The sequence below is a fragment of the Nasonia vitripennis genome, chromosome 5 (genome assembly GCF_009193385.2).
Source record: "Nasonia vitripennis strain AsymCx chromosome 5, Nvit_psr_1.1, whole genome shotgun sequence".
In the NCBI taxonomy this organism is placed as follows: domain Eukaryota; kingdom Metazoa; phylum Arthropoda; class Insecta; order Hymenoptera; family Pteromalidae; genus Nasonia; species Nasonia vitripennis.
The window spans coordinates 4,894,831-4,920,397 of NC_045761.1; the positions used below are offsets into that span (position 1 = coordinate 4,894,831).

The 25,567-nt window shown below is 47.3% G+C and overlaps 1 protein-coding gene across 3 annotated transcripts in view; it reads left to right on the forward strand.

Annotated features, from left to right (window-relative positions):
* Nucleotides 1–25,567, forward strand: part of LOC100120681 (A disintegrin and metalloproteinase with thrombospondin motifs 9) — a 48,155-nt gene that overhangs the window by 3,100 nt on the left and 19,488 nt on the right. For 2 of the 3 annotated variants that reach the window (XR_004345014.1, XM_008210847.4), the window contains exons 2-3: nt 22,264–22,941; nt 23,480–23,832. Coding sequence is in view for 2 of the 3 variants with exons in the window: in XM_008210847.4 (XP_008209069.1) it covers nt 23,628–23,832 (205 nt within the window). In the remaining variant the exon portion in view is untranslated. Of the gene's footprint in view, nt 1–8,803; nt 9,115–22,263; nt 22,942–23,479; nt 23,833–25,567 lie in introns of those variants that run through there. The other variant, XM_008210846.4, reaches the window with a different exon arrangement.

Consider the following 25,567-nt stretch of genomic DNA (forward strand, 5'->3'; position numbering starts at 1 on the left):
CAGCGAACAGTGCGCGCGAATGTTTCCATAACTTCGGCTTTGGGTATTGTAGCGCAGAGTATGTTTGTTCGAGGAGTGTATCGATTTGCGCGGGAATACGGTAACGAATTCGAAAAATACACAGTTAGCCAATTGACCCGACGGTATAATGCCAGCTGATGCGTAATTTCACGAGGATAATCCCTGAACGTTTTTATTGTCCCCGTTGAATAAATATAATCGAGTTTGTTTTTAACCGGCGCAGTGTGTAAACATGCTCTTTACAACTTTTTCATTATACGCGAAATCGGATACTCCGTACCGTTTTTAATTCAATCAACGCACATCGGGGGATTATAAAACCGCTGCCTTTTGCACTCAGCACCGCAACTGATTCCCTAAAAAGTAAACATTTACGACGAATCTTAAAACTCGTGTTTATACGTCCGTTATCGCCGTGAGAAAATTAAAAATTACAGTATGTATTTACCGTTACGAATCATCGACGACATTATACATATTTATTCCGGCAAAACATAGATAATTTATCGCTCTCTTCACAAACGAAGCGCGCGCCATGAAAATAAAGCCATTTGATTAATTTCAATCAAGCCCTCATTGTTACTCGCTTGACATCGTTCGCTCTATAATAGTTACTTACTCTATAATATATCTCCATACAGACAGCGAAAAAGATGAATGAACATAAAAAAGGCCCGATATTCCCATCGCGCGCAGCGCCTGAATATTTCGGTCGACGTTGATAGCCCATAAAAATTATACCGCGTGTGCGAGAGGGAGCGATTCGTCATTTTTCGGTGGCCGGTCTCCCATGTAGCCGTCGAACAAGGCGATTCTTTATTGTTCTTAATGAGCCAGCGCCGTATATACACGCGAATCGAAGTTACGGAATTCTCAGCCGCGAAGAGCCATTACGGGATGTGTAAATGCTTTATCAAAATCATTCACGCGAACATCTAACGGCTATTAAGTTCATTACTCATTTGTCGTAAAATCCATTTGCTCGCTTCCGTTTTCATATATGCAGCAACATCTCGAGAGATAAAAAAAAGGCCGTAAGCTAGAGAGACAAAGCTTGAGCAATAATTCTGTAACTTTCATTCACGTTCTCGGCTCGATCGTCGTTGTATAAGAAAAAAGGTACACGTTCCGAGTCATTCAACGCGCAGCTTTGTGCGTATATGCGTGAGTAAATTAGCATAAAAGTTGGAGAAAGAGAAAGAGCTGCCGGCAAGGCCTTGGAGTGAACGACATTAATTACGGGATCTAGAATTGAATAAAAGAAGCAGCAGCAATGCGTCGAGTAAAAAATGAACGAGTTCGAGCAAGAGCGATGCGTGCAAATGGATTTAATTGGAATTTTCAGAAAGTAAGATTTATCGTTTCCTACACGTGAAATTTTCACATCTCGCTCGCGATGCGTCGGGATATAAAGAAATTTCACACTAATTTATTTCACTTGTCGGCCTACTGCGCCGCCGCATATAAATATCGTTGTGAAACACAGACGTAGGTGTACAAACACACATCACCGCGCAGGAGATACAAAGCGACCATCATCTCTTTCCAAGAGGTAGTATTACACTCGTGCCTGCTTTGGAGAAAAAAAATTAATCGGATTGGAGGTGTTTTTATTACGCATATAAAAGGGAATCGGCGACTTTGAGGAGGTCCCCGGATTCATATTTTATCCGCGTACGTATCCCGAAATCCGATCGATTCGTATTATAATACAACGTTATAAGGACGACTACCGCACAAGTAGGCGAGCCATAAATTCGGAGAGAGAGAGAGAGAGAGAGAGAGAGAGAGAGAGAGAGAGAGCCGCACAACAACGGGTTTCGTTTCATTAACCTCAGCTCTCTCGCGGTCCGAATATAGGGAGACGGCAGTGGCGAACAATGCAGGCGCTTTTTTCTGAAATATTGTGTTTCTTTCGAAAGCCGAGATGACCCGAATGCGGAATAATTACGATACGTCGCCGCGGAGATATATACTTTTCTTCCCTCGCGTGAAACAAACATCAGCTCTGCCAGAATTCCGGAGAAAATCGCATGAAATTCTAGACGAACGCGTGTAGTGTCCGACGAAGCTCGTCGATAAAAAATCTCGCGGTGTGCGGAACACGACTGTTCGCTTGAGTTTCACTTTCGAGCTCGAAATTTGCCTGAGAAAAGCAAAAGCTGTGCCAGAGAGGAACTCTGCACACAAAGAAGATAAGTGAAAAAGAACCACACACGCGTTTTTATACGTCTCTATAGAAACAGGGAAAAATCTTGCGTTCTCGACGAGGACGCGCGCATCGGGCACTTAGCGCGTCCATTGAGAATAAGAGCGTTAGCTGCATGCATGTATATCGACTCCTTTTAACCCTCTCCCGCGCGCGCGCGCGCGCATACCTTTGTGCGCATCGTCTCCTCGGCGACCTTGACTGTGCCATTAAAGTCCCGTAAAGCGTCTGAGCGCAATTGAAAAAACTACTGCAGAAGCAGCAACGACGGAGGTGTATAGTAAAATCGCGAGAGCTAAACTCTCTGCGTTTGCGCGTCGTCGTCGCGTGCAATGTCCTGCGCAGGTATGCCGGGCGTGACGAAAGCCTCCAGCTCTTCTTCTTCTTCTTCTCCTCCTCTGTCTTTCGGGGTTAATGACTGGGATAGCCGGGAGCATTCTCTGCGCCTCCTCTTCTCCCTTTCTTTCTCCTCTCGGCTCTGGCTGCTCCTCACCATCGCGCAGAGAGCTGAAGATATACACTGTATACACACGCGTACACAAGCCGTGTTATGTATGTACGTACGCGCGTGTCCTCCTACTCGGACGATGTACTCTCTCTCTCTCTCTCTCTCCTCTGTGGATTATTATATATTTATGTATACAACGCGGATTTAGTGGGTGAGGACGACGCGTTCGGACGTGCGCAGGGTTGTGGTCTCGGTCTCCCTCGCGGGTATACACCGAGAAAACGCGTAAAAGCTCGGCACGTGTGCGCATATTATAATTGAAGCGTTGCGTTCGACGAAGGAAAAATTGCCGGCTCGAAAAAGGGCATCAAACTCGCAGAGACTCGCGCAGAGGCGCGGCGTATCAAGTGTACGTGGAAGCGCGGACGAGGCCTCTATTAAAACGTTTAAGCGCCCCCCGAAAAAAAGCGGTAGCGATGTCTTCGATGAGATATACTGGCCGCCGCCGCAATTCTCGGCTCTCTCTCTCTCTCTCTCTCTCTCTCTCTCTCTCTCTCTCTCTCTCTCTCTCTCTCTCTCTCTCTCTCTCTCTCTCTCTCTCTCTCTCTCTCTCTCTCTCTCTCTCTCTCTCTCTCTCTCTCTCTCTCTCTCTCTCTCTCTCTTCTCTCTCTCTCTCTCTCTCTCTCTCTCTCTCTCTCTCTCTCTCTCTCTCTCTCTCTCTCTCTCTCCTCTCTCTCTCTCTCTCTCTCTCTCTCTCTCTCTCTCTCTCTCTCTCTCTCTCTCTCTCTCTCTCTCTCTCTCTCTCTCTCTCTCTCTCTCTCTCTCTCTCTCTCTCTCTCTCTCTCTCTCTCTCTCTCTCTCTCTCTCTCTCTCTCTCTCTCTCTCTCTCTCTCTCTCTCTCGTTGCCAACGGGACTTTCGCGCTGCGCTGCGAAAATATGCGCCTGGGAAGAGCATCCGATCCTCGCGGCGATTTTTTTTCTTCTCCCCTCGTCCTCCTCCTGTGCGGCGGCTCATTTAAATTTTTGAGCGCCCGTACGCGAGAGTTATTTAATGGCTGATATGAGCGAGTGAGGGAGAGCTTTAAAGGGACACAAGACGCACGGTATAGGACACGCTTGTAAATCATATCTTCATTACGTAAGCTGCTGCTATTCTCTCGTGCTGGATCATTTTCAGGGAAAGTTGCCTTTTGACTTGCAAATTGGCCAATCGATTGTGCCTTACGATTGTGTAAGTCGACGATGCTCTTCTCGCCATTATCTGCCCCTTCTTCGAGCTGCAAGTATATTGCCAAGTGTGTTCGGAGAAGCGTGCAGTTTTTCGATCTACATTGAGAAGTTTTATATAGCCTTGCGAGATCACCGGATGTCCTTTTGGTACAGCAGCGAAAATAAAACACACCCCCGAGGATTTAATCGGGCTTCAGAAAAGCCTCTCGGTCGAAAATAATCCGCGAGTGTGCACGACGATGGCTGCCAAAAATTATTGTATATACACCAGTGCTCGCCGATTCGCTCACTTGTTGCGCGGCCTCAAGAGGATTTCGGGCGGTATACGCACTTCCGAGAATCGCTTTACTTTTTAAATCGAAGTCGCGTGTCAATTTCGGACTCGTTAAGCCTGACGAGAGTGAAGTCAAGCGAGACGAAGGGGAGAGCTTGCCGCGTTTGATGATTCGACACACCGCGTTGTGTAACGAGAAAAAAAATGTTTGTTGAAGTTAGATTCGCTGCTTATTCGAGAGAAAAAATTACGGTTTAACTTTCTTAATACATTGTCTCGCGATGTATGCAAAGATAAAAATTAACTCCCTTGATTGAACGCTCGAGAAGTGTAAAGTGTGGTAGCTCCAGAAACGCGCGCGACTTTTATTACGCGCGCTCGAATTTTTATCTCTGAGAATCGGGTCGGATTTTGCGCGTCAGACATTTTTTAACAAGTCATAAAATTATTCCGCAAATTTACGAGGAAGCCCTGAATTTTTCAGCTTTCGCGGAGAGTGCTTGCGCGACGAGCAAACTTGTAAGGAATTAGCGCAATCGTAAAACTGCAGAGATTAAAATAAAAAAAAATTATTACAAATACACGGCTTCCGGTCGATTACAACGTGAAACCCGATAACATCGTCTATGTAAGCACACTAGACTATCCCCGTGCATATTACGCTCACAGCCGACTGACTTAATAACCCAGCTCTCGTGACATAATAATGAAAATTTACCACATTTATAACACGCATAAACACACGGCTACTCTCAGGACACATATCATAAAGCACGCACTCCGCAAGCCAGCCATAAGAGAGACAATTTCCTGGATTTATTCATGAGCTTCATATTATTACGCGTTGACTTAATGAACCGTACGGCACAGGCTCTCCCCGATACTATGTAAATATTAGAATTGCGCCAAAGGAATAACCTGTTGTGCAGTATACATCGCCGCACAGCGTCCGTCCTGCAGAGATCAACGGCGATGCAATCGCTTAACAATGCAAGCGCGCGCATTGAACTCGTATATACTCGTTATTATTTTTCCTTTGCGGCTCCTCTCTCGGATCCATACCTATACTCCTATGTAGCAGCAGGGGCTCGTCCTGTGCAGTAAAGGGATATACACCGGCGCGCGATGAATGTAATGCGAATGTAAGTGCGCTCAAGCAAGCAAGAGGTGTATGACTCTCGCTGCGAGCGATGCAGCTCATTCCGCGGACTATCTGTGTGCCGTGTATAGAGACGTCCGTTCGTTCGTTGCATTCCCGTCGAGAGCTAGCGATAATGGGATTTATCGGGAAAGTGATATTTATATGCAGCGGTTCGGGGAGTGTTGGATGCGCGCGTGGGCAGGTCGAGTCGTGTACTTTCGGTTTTCGCGAGATGACGAGGCGATTTATATGTGTATAACCCGCGTGTGCGAAGGTATAAGCGTTAATTGCCAGGCTGAATCGCAGGTGTAAAGTTTTACGGGAGCCGGCTTTAAAGAGCTATTGTGACGTCAGCGCGACGGCTCATTCTATTGTGCGATTCTCCTATTCCACCGGTGACTTGAAAAATAAAAAAACGTCCGTGCAACAATGAAACGAGATTTTAATAATATGTATTGATGTGTAGTATAGTACGAAATAAAGGAAAGCTCTCTCGAGACCGCCCAATTGTATTCAAATTTTCACCTGAATAATGGCTGGTACACAGGCTCTAATACAGGATATTATAATAACGTAAACTTTTTGATGTTTTCCATCATCTTCTCGCGCGATGGCGCAATCTTCTCGAATTTGCGCATAACAAACGTTTTATGCGCCGTAAACCTCCATTTGTCCACTGGCCTTTTAATTGGCGCGGAAATTTCGACCTCGAAATTTTCATGTATATCAGGCTCGCGCGCGGAGTTACGAGCGTAAATCAAGCCCAATCAGCCCGAGCTGCAAAGTGTTTGTGGAAGAATAGCCTCTTGAGAGAAGAAAGACAAACGAGCCTAGAGATAGAGAGAGACAGACGCGATGCATTCGACCGGACCTTCTTTGTGAAGAATCCATTTCCGTCACCTACGCACACGAGACGCGCAATTTCAAGAGTGTAAGTAGTAAAGTGCGCGGGATCGGCTCTCCTCCTTTCTCTACTAAGATATTAGATATTGCTTCTGCCGCCGCGGCTGCGGACAAAAAGAGACGCGCAGAAGTGTAGAACGCGTATACGAGAAATACTTGAGCTTCTTTAATCAAAAGCCACTTTGGTGAAGTACACGCGCGCACGAGGAACATCAAGGTAATCCGGTGTATGTAGCTTACACACACGCAGAAATTCTCCGGCGCGCGAGGGGAGCAGTGAAAATCAATTAGCTAATCTTCGCCTCGCGTTCGCTATTTTTAAACTTCCCGCGCAAAACGCTCCCATTAATCCCAGAAGTGTATATAAGGTACAGTATATCGAAAAGCTCTCGGCTAAGAGTCTATACATAGAGGCGCGAAAAAAAGAGCGAAGAAGGTCGCCGGCGCGCGCAATACGCATGCGGCGCGCGTGCTACTTTATGCCCCTTCCGATTTTTCAGATTTTAAATCGCCGCTTTGGCATTGGCGAGGCGGCAATCAATTTTCACCTCGTGTGTCTGCCTATCCTCTCTCGCTCCCATGCTAATGAACTCTCAGAATATCCCACTGTTTGCAAAATAGCCTCTGTATGATGCCCACTACACGCGCGAGTATACTTTACACAACTGCAGTATAGCTAGCTCCTACTCGAGCCTTTTCCGCGTGAAAAACATAATACGCGACCCCTGAGAAAACCACGGCAATTATTATTCTTTCGGCTTTTTGCTACTGCCCAGCTCTCGCGTGCGACGACGCGACGTGTAAATCTTGCCGCGCGTGTGAGGATGAGCTACTCCTTCTCTCTGCAGCATAGCAGCTTGGGAATATATCGTTGCGAGTGTGACTGATGATGACCGGCCGCGCGCGAAATCTTCTTCTTCTCGCTCTGCATAGCGTTTGTACACGCGCGCGGCTTTCGCGCCTCCTTTTTACGGGCGTATAAATATGCTTGATTTAAGGCCACGAGCTTTTTCGTCGCCATTCTCGGCGCTTCCCGCGTCTATCTGGAATCGAGAGGACGATAAGCGAGAGAGTGAGAGGCGGTTTGTTGGGATGGAACGAGGAAAGGAGAAAATCGAAGTGTATTGTCGATTCCGGCGCTAATTGCTCGGATTGAATTAGTTACTGTACATGCTCGGGGCAGGTTTCTTAAATAGCACTACTCATTTGCATAGCCTGCGATAATGCGCGAGCTTCGCGCGCACTTAATTGAATCGCGCTTTTAACGAAATCTCCTTCTCTTATTAATAATCGCGAGTGTTTCAAAGTGTTATAAATAATAGTGCCTTAATAGACGTATACGTATAGACATTCCACTCAGCAGTGCGTACACAGAGTTTACGCAGCTATACACGGAGATTCGGATCGATAAGCGCCTTTTTGCCGCAGAGACACACACACTCGTTTATCTCAAGGAATTTATATACATTCCCGCCGTAAAAAATCGGCATATTGTATCAAGTTAATCTCGCGCGTATAACAACGAAGCTCGCGCGTATATTTTTTCCGATAAATTTTATCTCCACGCGACTGCACACTCTATACACGTTTAAACGCACGGGAACCGGTATCATGGGTTTTTCACTCCTTTTATTTTTTCCCCGCGCCGCGCACATTGTATTTTTATAAATATTAACGATTTTACAAAAGTTATTTACGATCCGCCGCGAGCCGGTTACTCGATTATTTCACGCGGGCATACATTAATAATTTCGCATATAATACATCGCGAATCGGCGTTTCACTCGAATATAACAAAAGTCGATATATATCGAGTGTGAGCTGCTCGGATGATCCTAGAGCACTGCAGACTCGCAACAAATCACTCTTCGCCCTCTCCGCTCGCTGAGATCACTCTCCGGGCGATAAATCGAAAAGGGACAAAGGAAGGAAAAGGAAGGAGAGAAAGAGACGCGTATAAGGGAGAGAGAGAGAGCGAGAGAGGGAAAAACAAAAAGCGCGTATATATACATGTGTGTGTAGATCGTCGTTATGCTTACATACATACAAGGGCGAAGCCTATATCATCGCGCGCGATATCGCGGCGTCTCTGCACCGTATATGGACGCTCTCCACCGCTGCGCTATTCAATTCGCTCGCGAGCTTTATTATTTTTTCGTCATCTCTTTTACAATACAACTGCACCACAGCCATTTATCACCGGGTGCATTGGTACCGGCCGCTCGTGCCAATTAAAGCTGCATATGCATAGTGAAAAATTGATGCGCGCCGCTCTATTTTAATAAAGAGAGCTTTCCCCGCTTATGCGGTACACTTTGACCACTCTCGATTTTTCTACCCGCGGCCAATAAACTCACGCGGCACACGTATCAATCAATTCGCCGGCGCTCGGGCGCTCTGCGCATTGTACGCGCGATTTCGCTCGAGCGGCGGTAGCTGCTTACGCTATATCCCCTTCCTCCTCCTCCTCCTCCTCTTCTTCTTCTTCTTCGCTCTGTTCCGCGTGTGTATAGAGTAGTGGAGTAGAGGGTCTCTTCTCCGAGTCCGCGGCGGCGACTGCTCGCTCTCCTTGCCACTCCCTCGGGGGCCCCGCGTGCGAGCGAGCGAGCGAACAACCGCCGCCGCCGCTGCTGCTGGTATAGTTAGGCAGTCAGTCGCGGCCGAGCGCGCGATCAGTAGTTGCCGATCCTCCTCGCCGGCTCGAAGCACTGCTCCGCGCGGAGTCACTCTCTCGCGCTCGATCGGGGAGGACGGCGCGTGAATTTTTTTTTTTGTTGTTTTTTTTTATGGTTGGTTCGTACTTTTTTTTTTATTCGAGTCGTATATTTTGTGTGGACACCTAGTGGACCTCGTCTGGTTGAGGGATGAGGAGATAGTTCCTGGACAGGTAGGATTTTTTTGGCTGTTGCATACGTAGACCGCGTCGGAAGAGGTTGATGACACGGTATGAATTGAATTTCGCGCAGTGTATTATACTCGCGGAGCACGTGGATGCAGCCGATGAGATTTCCTCGTTGCACACTCGGTCAATATTTGCCGGAAAGCTCGAGCCGAGGATGATCCATTCATTCACATTATCATCGCCATCCGCTTTACCGCTGGGTGTTCCGTAACCTTCGATATCGGCTAATACACACTGCCTCGACACGCGCGCGGCGTGACGTGCCGATACGGCATTAGCATTTAAAATAATCGCGCGCTTGTGAGCGAGAGCGGCCGGCGCTCGTCGGCGTGAATTTTTCGGCGAGAAACGCTGTAATACCCACACTCATATCATTATACGTCCGAGGAAAAGTACTCGTTGAGATAATTTTTCCCTCGCAAGCGAGCGAGAGAGAGAGATGTACATAATTTCGCGCGGCGCAACCGGAATTTCGCTCGAGGCGCCGTGTGCGTCTCTTCTCACGTGACAATTATTGTGTGTGCCGCCTTCTTGTAAGTAGTCGCGAATAGATAAGCGACGCTCCGGCAGCGACGACCATTATAGTATACGTATACGCGCAGCCTTACACAAAACTCGTGCGCTCGGCTATTTTTATACGCCGTGAATATTTTCATTCGCGTATACTCGCGTTTCGGAAGTGAACAATTCGATTCCGCGCGGGTAATACAGTGAGTGTAAAAGAGAGGGAGCGTTTATCATCTCGACTATATAACACATGTGCGTCGAGTGAAAAATTCATCTCTCTCTCTCTCTCTCTCTCTCTCTCTCTCTCTCTCTCTCTCTCTCATTATCAAAAGCGCTCGCGCGCGCGCGCACCCTCGCTTGTTTGCACAGTCTAATCATCCCACTGGAGCGAGAACTAAAATAAAAGGCAGAGTCGCGACAAACAAAGCGCGCGCGTGAGAGAGAGAGAGAGAGAGAGAGAGAGAGAGAGAGAGAGAGCGCATTAACCCATGCGCCTGAATAAAGAAACTCGGGAGAGAGAGAAAATTTCTCCACCAGTTATGCCTATATACCTATATACTCCAATAAACGCGCGTGAAAAATCTATTAATAAGAACGTTGATGCGAGGTCTGTCCATGTAGCATAAGCAACAAAGAGCATAAAGGAAATATGTGTGTGTGTGTGTGTGTATATATATATATACATATATATATATATATCTTACACACCGCTATAACTGTGTGCAGTTGGCTAATCGGACGTGGCAAAAGCGCCGACGCTCGCGCATCGTGTAAACGCGTGCGATGATTTTCGAGTGTGTATTATATATACGTATACGTCTCCTTTTTCCACTTAGCCTGGCACATCGGCGCACGTCAGCGCGATTTCTGCTGCAGGGGCTGTCGGATTTTCCAACTGTTATATACGTTACACTGTCTTCTTGTCCATATCGAGGCCATCAGGCGACCTCGCGAAACTGCAGACTGAACTTTTCGCCGCGGAAAATCGAGATTCGTCGGCTTAAATCCACGTGATGACGTGTGACTGGATGGGTCGACGAACGTATACTTATGAATTATTATCGTCGTTAATAAGCTTCGCAGTTGCGCTCATTGAGTTGATAATCGATTTTCGATCGGCCGCCACATTTACACGCGGTATAAATCGATCACAGCTGATTCGCAGCACAGAAGTGAAACGAATCGAATGTAAATTGAACGTTGGTATACACTTAATACGCGTCATATCGGTTCTCGCTGCAGGACAGCTCTTCGCGTCTGTTTTTACATTCCTGGATGAAATTTTTGTCCCCGCGAGCAAATTCTTCGCGGCTGAATTTGAGACGAAGCCTCGGCTCGCGCTGATTAACCGACATTGTTCCCGTGTGTGAACTTTAATTCTTCCCTCGAAAATCTGTGGAGTAAGTGAAACGATAATCACACGCAGCGCGGCGCTTCATTTGAATTTCCACGTATTCCGAATTCCATAGTTCCGTACATGTATATACCTATATATACACAGGATTCATTTTTATGCACATAATATGCCCGTCCGACGTATCAATCCGCTTCGTTAGTCGCGAGCGATTTCTTCACATATACAACACGACGGCGTCGCGCGAGCAAGTGAGTCGAGAAAAGCTCGATCGCACTACATATTCGCCTGGCTCTGTACACAAACACGTTCGGCTTCGTGTATATCGGGCGCACTTCAGCCGGTTAATCGCTTAATTCAATTGGCTGTTCGCTTATTAATTCGAGCGTCGAGTCTGTATGAAGTGTGTATATAAGTATATATAATGCTTGCTTCTACACACGCAAGTACTGGATGTATGCACACCGCATCGCTGAATTACACGCTAGACTCTCACTACCTGCTCGTTAAGTACTTGCATTACGAGCTAAAAGGCTCTTATTAACGATACGAGCTGATTACAGGATTTTCAGTTTCTGATCGCTCGAGAGGAGAAATTATATCGACTGACTGAAGGCAGCTCGGATATGTCTCGTTTATGAATTTTAAAATTCGTTTCACGCGCGAATTCATCTCGCGGAAGCCATAAAAAGCGAGAAAATTTTCTCCTCCTTCTTCAGGCATGCACAGATTCTTTGTCGCGATAACGAACGTCTCCCTCTCGTGGCTAAAAAGAAAGCCCTCGCCGCGCGTATAATTAAAGAAACGGCGCATAAACCACAAGCGGCGCCTTTTTTTCACGCGCGCTTTAACGTAACATCCACGAAGCTGCTGCTGCAGGCCCTAACGGTCACGGGCTTTTTATCTCAATTTCACGCCTCTTAGCGCGCGTAATGAGACAAAAAGCCCCCACCTCTACGCGATGTTCTCTCGAACTCGTCCCTTTGTTTTGCCTCGCAGCTCCTCGGTGACTTTTGTGCGTGTACGAGATGCGCGTGGGAGAGAGACCGTCTTATTATTTATGCCCGATTCGTAATACCAGGCGCGATTGATAGCGTGTCCGAAAGCGAAAAAACCGGCTTCGTGTAACAATGAGTATTGTGTATGTGTGTACAGGGAGTGTAACGGATTGTACGTATTGTCAATAACGCCCGCGGATAAGAGCGACTTTAGGTTGTCGTACCATTTGATTGTGCGCTGCGTATGGCGGAAGCCGTAAAGTTGATTTTTTTGTAGAATATTTTTTTTTTAATCGTAGCGTTTAAATGCTTTGGAGTGACTCATTCAATTCGTGAACGTAGGAATCGAGGAGGCTGTTGGGCAACCTTGTCGTGTCTAATAATGCAAGTCTCCTGTAGAGAGTCTCTAGTTATGCCCTCGAGGAAAAACTCAAATTCAATCACAAACTGCGATATGTTGAAGAAAAAAATCAGAACTTCGCACATCACATAATAACGCCTCACCCATTATCTCGCTGTATCCACGTCAAATTATGAAATCAGTACACGGGGCAATTCCCGAGCCTTAGAAGGTTCATAGCTCGGCAATGCCTTCCGAGGAGCTCGTGCGCGCGATAATCATCTGAATTATCGAATTAAAGCCGGCCTTGGAAAGGCGCAGCCGCGCGCGCGCTGCAAAGTAACTCTTTCTCTCGCGCGAGAGAGTCAACAGTGTATACACACTGAAGGATTCGCAGAGGGGGATTAACAGACACATCGGAGGCCATTATCTCTCTCTCTTATACTCTCTCGATATGGGTAAATATACCGTCGCCGAGCGGCTGTGTGATCTTGGCAATCGACGCGACTAAACGAACGCCATTACGGGTATAATAGCTCGCGCGTTAAAGAAAAAAGTAACGAGGGCCCCGATTTGTGTGTACAAGCGGAGAGAATCGCAACGAGACAAACAATGAGCGGCGGCTTTGAAACAATTACGAGAGGGTGATTGATTCGAGATAAACATCGACGTTGCAGCTATAGCTTATAAGCTATAGTTTTTTCCATGAAAATTGCCGCGTAAATCATTCGAGACCGCGATGCAACGGTTTCTTTCGCTTTATATGCTGCGCAATAGCGCGAACTTGTAGAAAACTGTGTTTCTGGAATCTGGTTCATCGCTCTGCTGCACTAAAAGGGGAGAATATTTGTCCAGACAGGTTATTACCGGCGATAAAATAATTCCTTTGTGTGCTGCTGCAGCGACACATTACTCGCGAGCCGCGCGGCGAACATGCAGGCGCAGCTTTTTCTAGGCGATATACCTTCAAAAAATTCCCTCGAGATGTAACACACACACGCAGCTTGGAATTATTCAAAAGCCTGAAAGAAGCGCTGTGTATACATGCGACGCTTTTTATAATAACACGCGCGTCGCTGTGTTCGGCTGTAATTCAATTTTATGGATTAATATGTTACTTTGTTCGCGCGGCGCTGTGGTCCTAAAATAAAAGTCCTTGGAAGTTCAGTACTCGCTCCAGCTCATCAAAGGCTCGTAAATCTATTCTCGAACCTGCAGCGGTAATAATGAGAGATAATTTTTTTTAATCACATCCATGATACACGCGACGCAAAATTATTCGTGCGTAAGCGCGCGCGCGCGTGTTATGTGTACATATACCCTCGAAGAGCGATTATTACCGGTCCATCGGACGTTTTGCAACTGTTGGGACTTTCACCCATAGGCTACACGATGCCTCTCCCCGCGTGTACACGGGCGATTATGACGCCTCTCTCGAGGAGAGAAAAAGTCCGGAGCGACGTGATAGACAACCGAGTGCGTACACATTCTTTCGCACATACTTCGAAGCGACTTTCCGTCGGTATTTATTTTGACGTTAATAACGTTTTTTCTCTCTCTCTTCTCGCGTAGCCGTGGCAGTACATACATCACGGCGCGATTTTTCGCCTCTGAAAGCGCGCGAATTACTCAGAAAAGGCTGCGCTGATTGCTCGCGCGGCTGGGAAAAAGGGTGCGCGCGAGCCAAATCTCTCGCTTCTCCGCTGCAGAAGAGAGAGAGAAGAGCGACTTCCTCCTTCGGACGTTCCGCGAAGGCATATCCGCTACTACATCTCCATAACGAGTCGAAGCTAGCTCATGAATGAAGCCCGGCAGTAGCCTCTCTCTTTCTTTCTCTCTCTCTCTCTCTCTCTCTCTCTCTCTCTCTCTCTTTCTTTCTCTTTCTTTCTCTATCTTTCTCCACGCCCCTCGCGATGAATATTTATCCCGGCGCATTTATGATTTTATGATTTACGACGCCTTACTCTGCCACCGCTACGCGTAATATACGCGCGGCCGATAGTATTTGACAGGAGTCTCTCGAGCCGAGAGAGAGAGAGAGAGAGAGAGAGAGAGAGAGAGAGAGAGAGAGAGAGATAAAAGCTCGCCGCACGATGACCCGAGTTACATATAACACATCGGCGCTTTGTTTCATTGCTCCGAGAGCGCAGACGTTTATGTAATGCACGGGACGATCGACATCCCCGACGACGGATGCTGCGCGGGTGTGGATAAATTTTTTTGTACTTTTAGCTCGCCCGATGCGCGTTTGATTATACGCAGCGACGCCTGCTCGCGCGTCTACATCACTGCCAATATTTGACCGGAGAGATAAACACAGTATTTCGTAAGCTCCCATGCTTGTGTATATTCCGGGGAGATCTCGCGGAGCATTTTTAGATCGGCAAACTTTCGAATAGAGCCGAATGTGCGCGTGACGAGAAAAAAGTCTGCCAGGCAAGATTATTGCAATCTTATTTACTAAAAATACTCGCGCGAGCAAGCCTGCGTTACGTGAGAGTTGATAGCGTTCGCTCTTTTTTCGGACGAGCCGAGCTGCCACACTATACGCGCGATCGTCTCTCTCTCTCTCTCTCTCTCTCTCTCTCTCTGTAGACACTTTTTTTTCATCGTCGTCGTCGGTTTTTATGTCTTGTTCGCAGCGATCTCTTGCGCCGGTTTATATGCGCGTGTTTGCAAGCGTCGATATTACGCTGCGCTTCTGTCGCGCGCAACGACTCTCGAAGATTGATCGAGCTTGGAAAATCGAAATCTCGATCGGTCATCTCTCTATTTTTTCACTTTCTCTGATGTATATAAGCCAGTCAGAAAATTAACGCGTCGAGGCTGGTTTTCTCTTGCGTAAAATCGATGTGCAATAAAATTCATTAGATTGTGCTATATTATGCAGCAGTGGCAGTGTAGATGAAATTCCGAATATTTATATATAGATCGAAAGCTTTCTTCTCTCGGATGCACGTGTGCGAGGAGGAACCTCTCGTGAATTACATAAAAAGCGCCGCGCTTGAAACGCCGCCAAGTTTTTATAAAAATATTTGGAAATAAACTTGAATCATCGTGCGCGATGTGCAGTCGCCTTCACGCTCAAAACAAAATCGTAAATTGCTCGCTCGCAAGTCTATACCGCGCATCGACTGCACACAATCGAGCACAAAGAGCCAGTAGAGCATACGGTAGTGTGTGTAAAGAGAGAAAAAGCGCGCGTTAACGAGTATTTAAATCCAAGCTCGCACACGGTAGGTATATAAGAGAGAACGGCTCGTTTTCCCATCTCTCCGATTATAAGTGTACGTCAGTCGCTCGATTCACGACGTCAAAGCGCTTCGGCAAACTCTCGGCATATAATTGCATCCGCGCGCCTCACGCTGCGTTCGGTAATTCACGCCGCGTTTCACTTTAATCCTCTCAACATAAGATCTCGGGCTTTTGTATAGACAATTTTTCGGTCCGTATCTCTCTCTCTCTCTTTCTCTCTCTCTCTCTCTCTCTCTCTCTCTCTCTCTCTCTCTCTCTCTCTCTCTCTCTGCTCTCTCGAGGCTATTATTTCATTGACGTGCGCTAAATAGGAATCGTTATCGCGCCTCCCTACCGTCCGCCGTCAGTCACAGCGAGTATAAAACAAACCCATAGATCTCTCTCCTCGAATAATTTTTCCGAATTCACAGCGGCACCGGCTGTCATTGGACTCGCGTATAAATACACGACGGGACGCGAGTGCTAAAGTCGAGCTTATAAATAATTAATAAGCCACCGCTGCTGCACTTGTCGAAAACGTCAGCCGCCGCGCCGGTTAATAAGCCGCGTGGCGCGTCGTTACGCAAACTCGAATCGTCATCGTGCGGCGGCTCTATACGACTGTTAAGTAATGCTCACGGCGTGGACACTGGCTTTTAACGCCGTTAATCGTTCGATTATATTCCGAGCTTTTTTGTGTAACGCTTCGCTGGAATTTTATTGAGGAAGGAGAGGCTGTTAGAGCTGCGTCGTTTCGATTCGGTGACTGAGGATGCGCGCACACGCGCGCGCGAGAGAGAGAGAGAGAGAGAGAGAGAGAGAACTGAGATTTTTTTTAATACACACACGTGTGTGCGTGTTTGTGTATAAGTGCGAGGGTTTTATGGTCACACTCGCGATGCCGAACGCGCGTCGCGTGATTTACGAGAAATTCGGCTTCCGAGTCGAGAGGTGCGTATAAGTAGCACAATTAGCGCTGCCGCCGAGCCGATAAGTATACCGTAAAAGATGAGTTATACAAGGCAAGGCCTCTTACAGTAATTCACGCGTCCTGGGCAATAAAACGGAATCTCTTTTATCTCGGCTGGGATTTTTACGTCGAATGTCGCAAACTTATGCGTGAGAAATCGCGACGAGGATCGTTTGGCGCTGAAAATGCATAAATATCTGTTTTCCCACTCGCGGATCGATACTTTACTACCAAGCAACCTTCTCTCTCTCGCTCCTACACATTCAAATTCATAAATTTCAGTCTCGCTTTTATAGCCACTCGCTCGCAGCTCGTCAGTCAAAAAACTTTATTCGCGCGCGCCTCCCGAATTCGCGTCCCACAAAAATATGATAATGAGCGAGCATAAATACCACATCGATCGAGCGCTTCCTGCTTCTTATTCGTAAATTTAGAACTCTATCTCTCTCTCTCTCTATCTCTGAAACACATGTGCGAGTAAAGCATACACAGACACAGAGGCTCGAAAGGAATTCATTTTTCGCGAGGTCGAAAAGTATATCCCAACGATCCGCATCGATATAGGCTCGGCTTTGATACAGATAAACTCCGCCGCGGCTATACACTTCCGCAGCACGTGCTACAACTCTCTCTTTCAGTCCGGAGCGATGAGAATAGTATAAGCGACCTAGACCTCGCGCAAGCGCCGAGAGAGAGAGGGGGGGAGAGAGAGAGAGAGAGAGAGAGAGAGAGAGCAAGCTTTTGCAGAGCCATCGGCCGCCGCGACTGACCGGCGGTGATCTAATCGCTCTTTAGCGCATGCCGTCGCTTGAAAATTCAATTCTTTCGGTATAATACTGCGCGGAGAGAGAGGGAGAGCACAGCTAGTCGAGTCGGAAAATAGAATTCAATTAAGAACGGCGAGCTCTGTTTACACAAGAAATTGCCGACTAACTGAATTAAATTTCCCCTTCGCCATTAGTCTTGTGCACGCGGCGGAATTTCTATTTACATTATCATACACGGTGCACGCGCAGCTCGCGACTAATTGATTTTGAATAAATCGGCGATGCAGCTTCCGTGAGTAGAGCGCGTTTGTTGAACGGAAAAACGGTAAATAAGGAAATCCAAACACATAAGCGTTATATTCGTTAAAATCCCCGAGCGAGATGATCGATGCCGCGCGGCGTATAATTTTTCGAAAATATTTCCCTACGCCTCTCTCTCTCTCTCTCTCTCTCTCTCGTTCGCGCTTTGTATTCTATTAATAGCCCGCGGCTTTGCATACATCAGCAGCAGTAGCCGGGAATCCGAACTTATCGGTTCTGCCATATAATGCTACTCAATTTTTTTCTGCAGACCGCATTGTCCGAGCCGAAACCCGCCCCCATAAATTTCGCCATTCTTTTTCGGCATTCCAAAGGTGTCGATAAATTCTGACGTACACCGGCTTATGCGACGATATAATAGAGACCAAGGACAATGCAACCCAGAGGTCCTCTTGTTCCCTCTCGATGTAGACACCCGGGAGGTCCGTGTGATCGTTGTCTATAGATCGAGTAAAAAAGAGCGATGGAAAGCAAACATCTCATCAAGTGGCTGCAATAGAGTCAGTCCTTGTCGGCTGCGTGTATATGCGAATTTTTTCGCCCGTGTATCTCGTGTACACAGACACGCTTCGATTGTGTGGCAGTCATATTATATACATGCTTGTTTTGATACGGATAGTACTCGAGAGGCTCCGGTGGCGCTTCGCGCGTCCAGTTCTTCGATTTTATTCCGCGCAGATCGCTCTTTATTATGTGATGTCGCTGCTGCGCGAAAATTTTGCAATAAATAATAATATACACTCTGATCGGAAGGAGAAAAAGAAACGATGTGACTCACTCGTCGATGTATACGTGAAAAATCGAGGGGACGATCGTGTACACAAGTGACACAATATATAATTACGCGCGTATTACACACGATCGCGACAAAGAGCGAGGAGATTCAATTAACGCATGAAAAGTGGGGGATATATCGTCGATACTTTTCAGCGGACTTTATCGCGCATCAGCAGAGAAAGAGGCTTGGAAACTCGATTATCTCTCGCGACGCATAATGAAGAGGCGACAGATTTATTTCTCTGTTTTTATATATACGCTCTCCTGACGCAAAGCGCACTCTTTATTCACTTATATAGTGTATAAATATGCGAATCGGATAATCTCTCGACTCGACGTTGACACGCGCGTGTACTCGAGGCAGCTCTGGAAAAGTTCGCGCGAATTTTTCAATCCGACGAGAGATGCGAGATAAGAGCTGCGCGAGAGTTTTGTGTCGCGCGTTTGATTTCCGCGCTTAATACTATAATACAGCAGTGCTCGATTCTCGCTTGCGTATAATACATCGCGGCGAAAGCTGTTAAAATTCTTTAACCCGAGCTTTTTTTACACACTCTTTCTCCCTGGCAGACAGACAGCGCGCGCGTCAATAAAGTCCGAATGTTTATAGCTTTACACGTGACTACAAGGGCCGTTAACAAGCTCGAAAAATGCCTAATTGAATTATGCTCTGATTTACCGAATAAATATGATTGCCGGAAACACACCCACACACACGAGCGCGTGAACACTTGACTCTCTGCCAAGTCGCCGCTCTCGAGCGAGATAGAGCTTATACACATCTTGATACGAGAGCCGTACACACACGTTTGATAATCTCTCCCCCATTCGCGTGTGTGTATACAGACACTGTCGCGCAGCTGCAGCAGCCGGACGACGACTCGTTACACGGAGACTCGAAAATAATCTCTGGCAAGAATCGTCTCGCCGCGATAAAATCGCCCGCGACTCCCTCGATCGCACAGCAAAGCGTGTATATAACCTTCGCACAGACCGCCGCGCCAAGAATTCGAAATCGGATTTCATTCGTCATAGAGACGAGAGGCGCCCGGCGATGACGGACACGTTTGCTTCTTCTCGATCCTCTCCTCTAGGCTATTGTCCGTTTCGCGGTTGGACGCTACTTTGAATATTCAATTTACGGTGCCGACTTATCAAATTTATACACACGCGTATACACCTAATGCAGCTGCTTTTGATAGGGAGTGTATATAAGGCGTAGTAGACTACCGTGAGAGTAGCGCATTGTTCGCGGATGAATGAATTCTTTAAGCGAGAGTAGCCTATCAGCCCCCTACTCCTGCCCAAACATCCCGTGTCTCGAAACTTTCGACTACAAAGAATATCCGACTCTCGCGGAAGATATTCGCGCGAGCAGTGACTTGCGCTAACTAGTCGACATGATGAATTGTAAATCCGCGATTATCGTCCGGATTGTTTCTCCGCCGCTTAATTTACGACGAGCCGGATGAAAAATCGGCCGCCGAGATCGTTCCCAGAAGATTATACGCGCGACGAGCGCAGGTATATAGCTTCATTTCTTTTTTTTCTCCTCTCCCACTCTCTTGAGAGAGATTAAGCGAGTCGTCGCCCACGCGAGCCTGTGTATAATCGTCGGCGAGCGGTTTCGCGCAAAAACGCTTATACACTCTCTCAGCCCTCCTTTTTCCGAGACTAATGCCTACACACCTATATACATCAGCGCGAGATGAATCGATCAATCAGCATATAGTCAATCGAGCGCAATCTCGAGGCTGGATCATCGTTGGCGTGGATTAGCCAAACGACGTGTTATATGTAACACAAATCATCGAACGAATCGCCGGGATTAAAAAAAATGTTTTGAAAGCTGGTATACGTGTATATTATTGCGTATGGGATGTAGCGATTCGTAAATAAAGAAATTACTTATGTATCACTCGCGCAGCCGGTCGCGGCGGTCATAATAGAATTCTCTAGCCGTCGATTTATGAACAATAAACCGTTGAAAAATAGGAGTGTAAATACGTTCGATCGGTTCGACAGGCTTTGTGTGTTTAGTAATATGCGGCTGTAGATGGTGAAAAATTAGCTGTATCATTGTCCTATCTTGGTTATTTATTATCCTGCATTGTTTCCAGCGTGATTTACAGGATATGGCATAATAATGTTGAACTCGAGACCCTCCGGCGGGTTTTTCGCAGAGAACCATTTCAAAATCAGGCAAACGCACACACGAAGAAGAGGATACATTTTTTCTCGGGGCGGATCAAACTCATATATATATATATATATATATATATATATATATATATATGCGGGCTTTGCGCGGAGGGCATTCCTAATCAGTCTGAGTAACTCCTCGCTATATATAGACTCTATACTGGCAGTAGCATATAGGATAAGAGTATATATACAACAGTCCTAAAGACCGGAACACGTCGTTGCTCCTCGCTCGGGAAAGTATACGCCGAGACAGCTAAATTTCTTCATTAGAGATGCGACGTCTCCCAGTCGGAATACCAATGCGCGTCTCCTATATATGAATCAGCGTCCAGCCTGAATGATCTCGCGCTGCATCGATTTATCTCGGATCCTTTGTTCCACGCCTATCCGCATAACGAACCCTCGATTCCTCGAAAAGATCGGAGTAGCCCCTATCGTTTTTCCTTTAATCCGCGCCGATGCGATCCTCCTAAAAAAAGAGCACATCTCTCTCTCTCTCTCTCTCTCTCTCTCTCTCTCGCCGCGATACATCTCTTTCGCGCGTATTATAATCGCTCAATTTTCGATCGTGTAATCCGCGGCCTTCTACGGAACACGACCCTGATTCCTCCCGTTCTCTCGCCTTTTATACGCGCAAATAACGCTAAACTCTTTCTTCTAAACTGCGCCGCGCCGAAAAAGGCGAGAGTCTGTACTCTTATTTTTTTACGCTCGAGAAAAAGGTCGGTTGTATACGCGCGTCTCTAATTGCCTGCTGCACTTTTACGTTCGTCGACCGGGCGGACGACTTTTGAAGATCGTTTTTCATATGTGCAAGCGCGCGCGAAGGTGGTCGGTTTGAATTTCGTTGTTTCTTTTGTACATCCTCGTGTTTGAAATCGGCTGCCTTATCGAGGAACAAAGCGAGAGCGCAAAAAAGCTTTCAAGTCGATGAAATACATTTTTCACGCACAATCTCATGTAGATTCCAACGACGACGACGAGACTGCCCGTCACCAAGCGTATATACGACTTTTTGTCACGGCTCCTTAGACTGCCAAGTGCGGACGAACAGCTACTCTCTTTTTCGCTCTTTTTTATCGCTCGCTCTCGCGCGCGCTTTTTTTTTTATTCCTCCTCTTCGGCTCCCGACCGCAAGAGCTCGGTTATAAATATATACATGTATGTAAGAGCCGCAAAAAGTCTTCGTACGTACGTGCGCGAAGGGGAGATGTGCGAGCAGATCGTCTATGGAGAGTCTCTGTTTAGTAACAAATGGCCCGAGAGAGAGTCGTGTGTGCTGCTTCTCGGCTTTTTTACGCGCCGCGAAAAAATGCCTTCTCTAATTGGCCTGTAAGTACACACACACACACACACACACACACACACGCATCGGAGGCGGGAAAATCTGATGGCTTTTTGTCGGCAGCTGTATTAAACGAGGCGTTTTATTGGCCCGAGAACGATGACTTATCTCAACGCTGAGAGATGACATTTCACACGCTGTTGATTTTTTTCCATCTGCGCTTTAAAAATCGGTCGAAAAAAGTTTCGTCGAAATATTAACATCGAGGCGATCCCTTCGAATATTCAGCCCGCGCAGACGCAACAATAAAACCGAGCGATGCCGTTATTCCGAGTAAAAGCATTACTTACATGTACGTTTATTTTTTGCGTTTCAGGACACGAGACGAGAAGCGAAGGACTATACGCAGGCGCTCCATACCGCAGACGGCTCTCATTTTGCGAGCCGCGCAAAAAACAAGTCGAAATCCAGAGAAATCCTCCTCGGCGCAGACGATCGTAAAGGGGAAAGAGAAAAGCTCGCGCGACGACCCTGACTCGTTCAAGGATTCTGTTATCCGGTCGATTCTCTCCGAGGCGACGACCCGTGTTTACTTCGCTTCCCGATGGAAATAGCCCCGGAAAAGCGGAGATTTACGCGCTGAAGAGGATGAGGAAAAGTTTTTTGCTCTTTCTCTCTATTTACTCGATTCCGCGGAGGAGCCGATAATATTTACACTGCGCCGCGCGCGACGACAAAGCACAAGGAGCCTTTCATCGGCAACGACGTATTGCAACGATCGATCATCCATCAATCTGTCGTCGGTCGACTATAGCCGAGGATTTATGCGTGCGAAGAGAACATCTCACACGCATCGAGGGTATATTATACACACACACACACACACAAAGCGCAGACGCGCTCATCAGACAGAATATAATTGAAGAGCTACTCGTCGTCTCGCCGATGCTTGGCGAGCCGGCTGAAGGATGATCCGCGAGGGCCGCTCGCCGCGGACTACGCACTGCAACAGCCGATCGGGCATCATCACAGCTGCAGCCACCGCTCGACCGAGGTATATAATTGAATTCTCCAAAAGCCGGCCCGCGATGAGCGTATTTTTCTCTCTCTCTCTCTTTCTCTCTCAAAGACAGAGACGCCGAGTCGACGCGCCGACGATTATACGCCGGCCGGCTTTCTGATTGACTCTGACCCGGAGTAGTCTTCTTCTCCTTCTTCTTTTTCTCGCCCGCTTTGATCTATTTCGGGAAGCCTCTGCCGAGGGCGGAATTAATTCTCGAAAAGTTTCAATGAAACACGTGGGCGGATCATCTCGGGTCAGTATTATAGTGACAAGCGGTAATTTCGCCGGCCACGTGCGCGCTGCCAATCAAAAGCGAAAATTTCCACTCTGTATACGTAAATAAAGCGCGGTTCCCGGTGTGCGCGAATTAATTAAGCCCGGAGAGTTAGCCCTAAAAATAAGCCCCCATACTGCGCAAGCTCCGTCTCTCGATCTTCTTGCATCGAAACCTATGCCTATTCCCGTCTCACACCGGCGGCACGTGATAGTACGTACCCTCTATATCTGTGCATGTACGTATGTTTCGCAGTGGGGACACGTGAGAGTCTGTGCCGAAAAAGACGAAGAAGCTCCGCGACACAGAGAGCAGAAGAAGAAGAAGGAGGAGAAGCAGAGAGGCTGCAGCAGGAGAGTTCACGGCAGAGGGAATCGGAGGAAGAAGAGCAGCAGCAGCAGCGATGGGCTGCGGCAGATGCACGTCTCACCGGCTAGCCGAGTTCGCCGTCGGTTTGGCCATAGTACTGCTGGTCGCTCTGCTCGTGGTGCTGTGGACCGGCTCGACCAGCGGCGTCGGGCACGAGAAGAAAAATCACACGGAAGGCGCCAAGAATCAGCCGATTTTCGCAGCCGGCGACCTGTTGAGAGCTCGAGGCGGTAACGAGAGTGAGTGCGATTTTTGGACCTTTTTTCACACACACACTCGATAAATTTCGAGCTCATTGAATTTACGCTCCGCGACGGGCGTATATCAAGCTGTACGCGCGCGAGTGAAAATTTTGCATTGTTACACGCGGCCGTAGGCGCGACTTTGTTTATAGTGCAGTTAAAGAGCCCGAGGATATAACGTATAGAAAGTTAACGATACATTCGTCGCGCGAAATCTCCGCGTCCGCCGCTGCAGTTGTTGTTGTGTAAATAGCTTATTTAGCGCGATATACAAGTCGCGCGCGCTCTAGATGCCGATATTACGCGGCAAGCATTCGTAGGATATTTCTCGCGCTCAGCGATTTCGAAGTAACGAGCTTCGACTCGAATAAAAAATTACCCGTAAGTTTCGTAATCGTTATTACCATTGCGAAAGAAGCGCACATACACCGCGCGCGTCTATACATGACTCAGGCTTGTACGGGAATCTCTCTTTCCGTACGTGTACAGCTATATTATTTATAACGTATCGTAAAAAGCCGATGTAACGCGCGCTGGAAATTATCAATTAAACGCGCCGCTGTAATCGAATCAGTTATAACCCATACCTATATGTACACGCGAAGCTCTGGATGTCGGCATCGGTGCAATTATTTTCTAATCTATACGTTACTGCACCCGGCAAACCAGAAAAAAGCTCATCAACCTTGGGCCACGGGGTTATCTCGTCTATCCCTCCGGAACCTCCTCCGCCCACGCTTCGAATTTTCATTCCTATCTCTTTTTCTCTCTCTCTCTCTCTCTCTCTCTCTCTCTCTCTCTCTCTCTCCTTCCTTCTTTTTCCCTCGTAACTTCTGAATAGAAAAGATGCGCGAATCAAACCTGTTCCTCGTCTACTTACATGGCTAGAGCTCACGGCTGGAAAACCAGTTTGGTCGGCTGCAGCAGCGTCTACTATACTCTCCGTATGAAAAATCGACGACATTGCTTCTATACATGTATATATTTTTAGTTGTGCCGGATAATACACTTATAGACTCGCGCCCATAGCATTGTGCACATAAGTGTCCCGGACGCTTTTATGCATAGGGAATAAGCAAGTGGCGCGTATAGAGTTCCGGGCTCGTCGCTGCAATTAAACGGAGGCGTATGACGAATCAATTATATGCTCGCGCCCGACACTGACATCAAAATTACCGCATTGAAACTATCGTCGCGTCTGTATGACTCAACGGCGGGAGACGAGATTCAATAAATCAAAAATTCAAAAGTGTGTACACATATAAAGCGCTCGGCTAATCAACGAGTTTAATGCATAAACGAGTAACGTCCGCGCGCACTTTCGCCATAAGTCTTTATCAGTCTCGTTCTCAGCTCGGCTGTAAGTAGCGTTGACCCACAATCCTGCGCATGCAGCTGAATTACGAGCTGCTGGTGCACAATAAGTGGCGCGTCGCTTCGCGACATTTTTCGCGAGGACGCGCCAATCGAGTGCGATATTTTCTCGCGTCGCTCCGATTACACAGCTATTTGCATGTGCCGCGAGAGCGAGACGATATTGTAATGGCTTTGTTTGCCGGCGGCTTCTCGGAAAAATTCGAAAAATTCAGCAATCCTCTCTCATATCCCGCCCTGAAATACCAAAGCACACTCGCGCGGATCGAGCTATCTCGTTATCCCATCGGGCGACACAGGCTGTATATATTCCGCGCGAAAAACTCGCTCCGCTATATAACATCCCGCAACGTGTCCC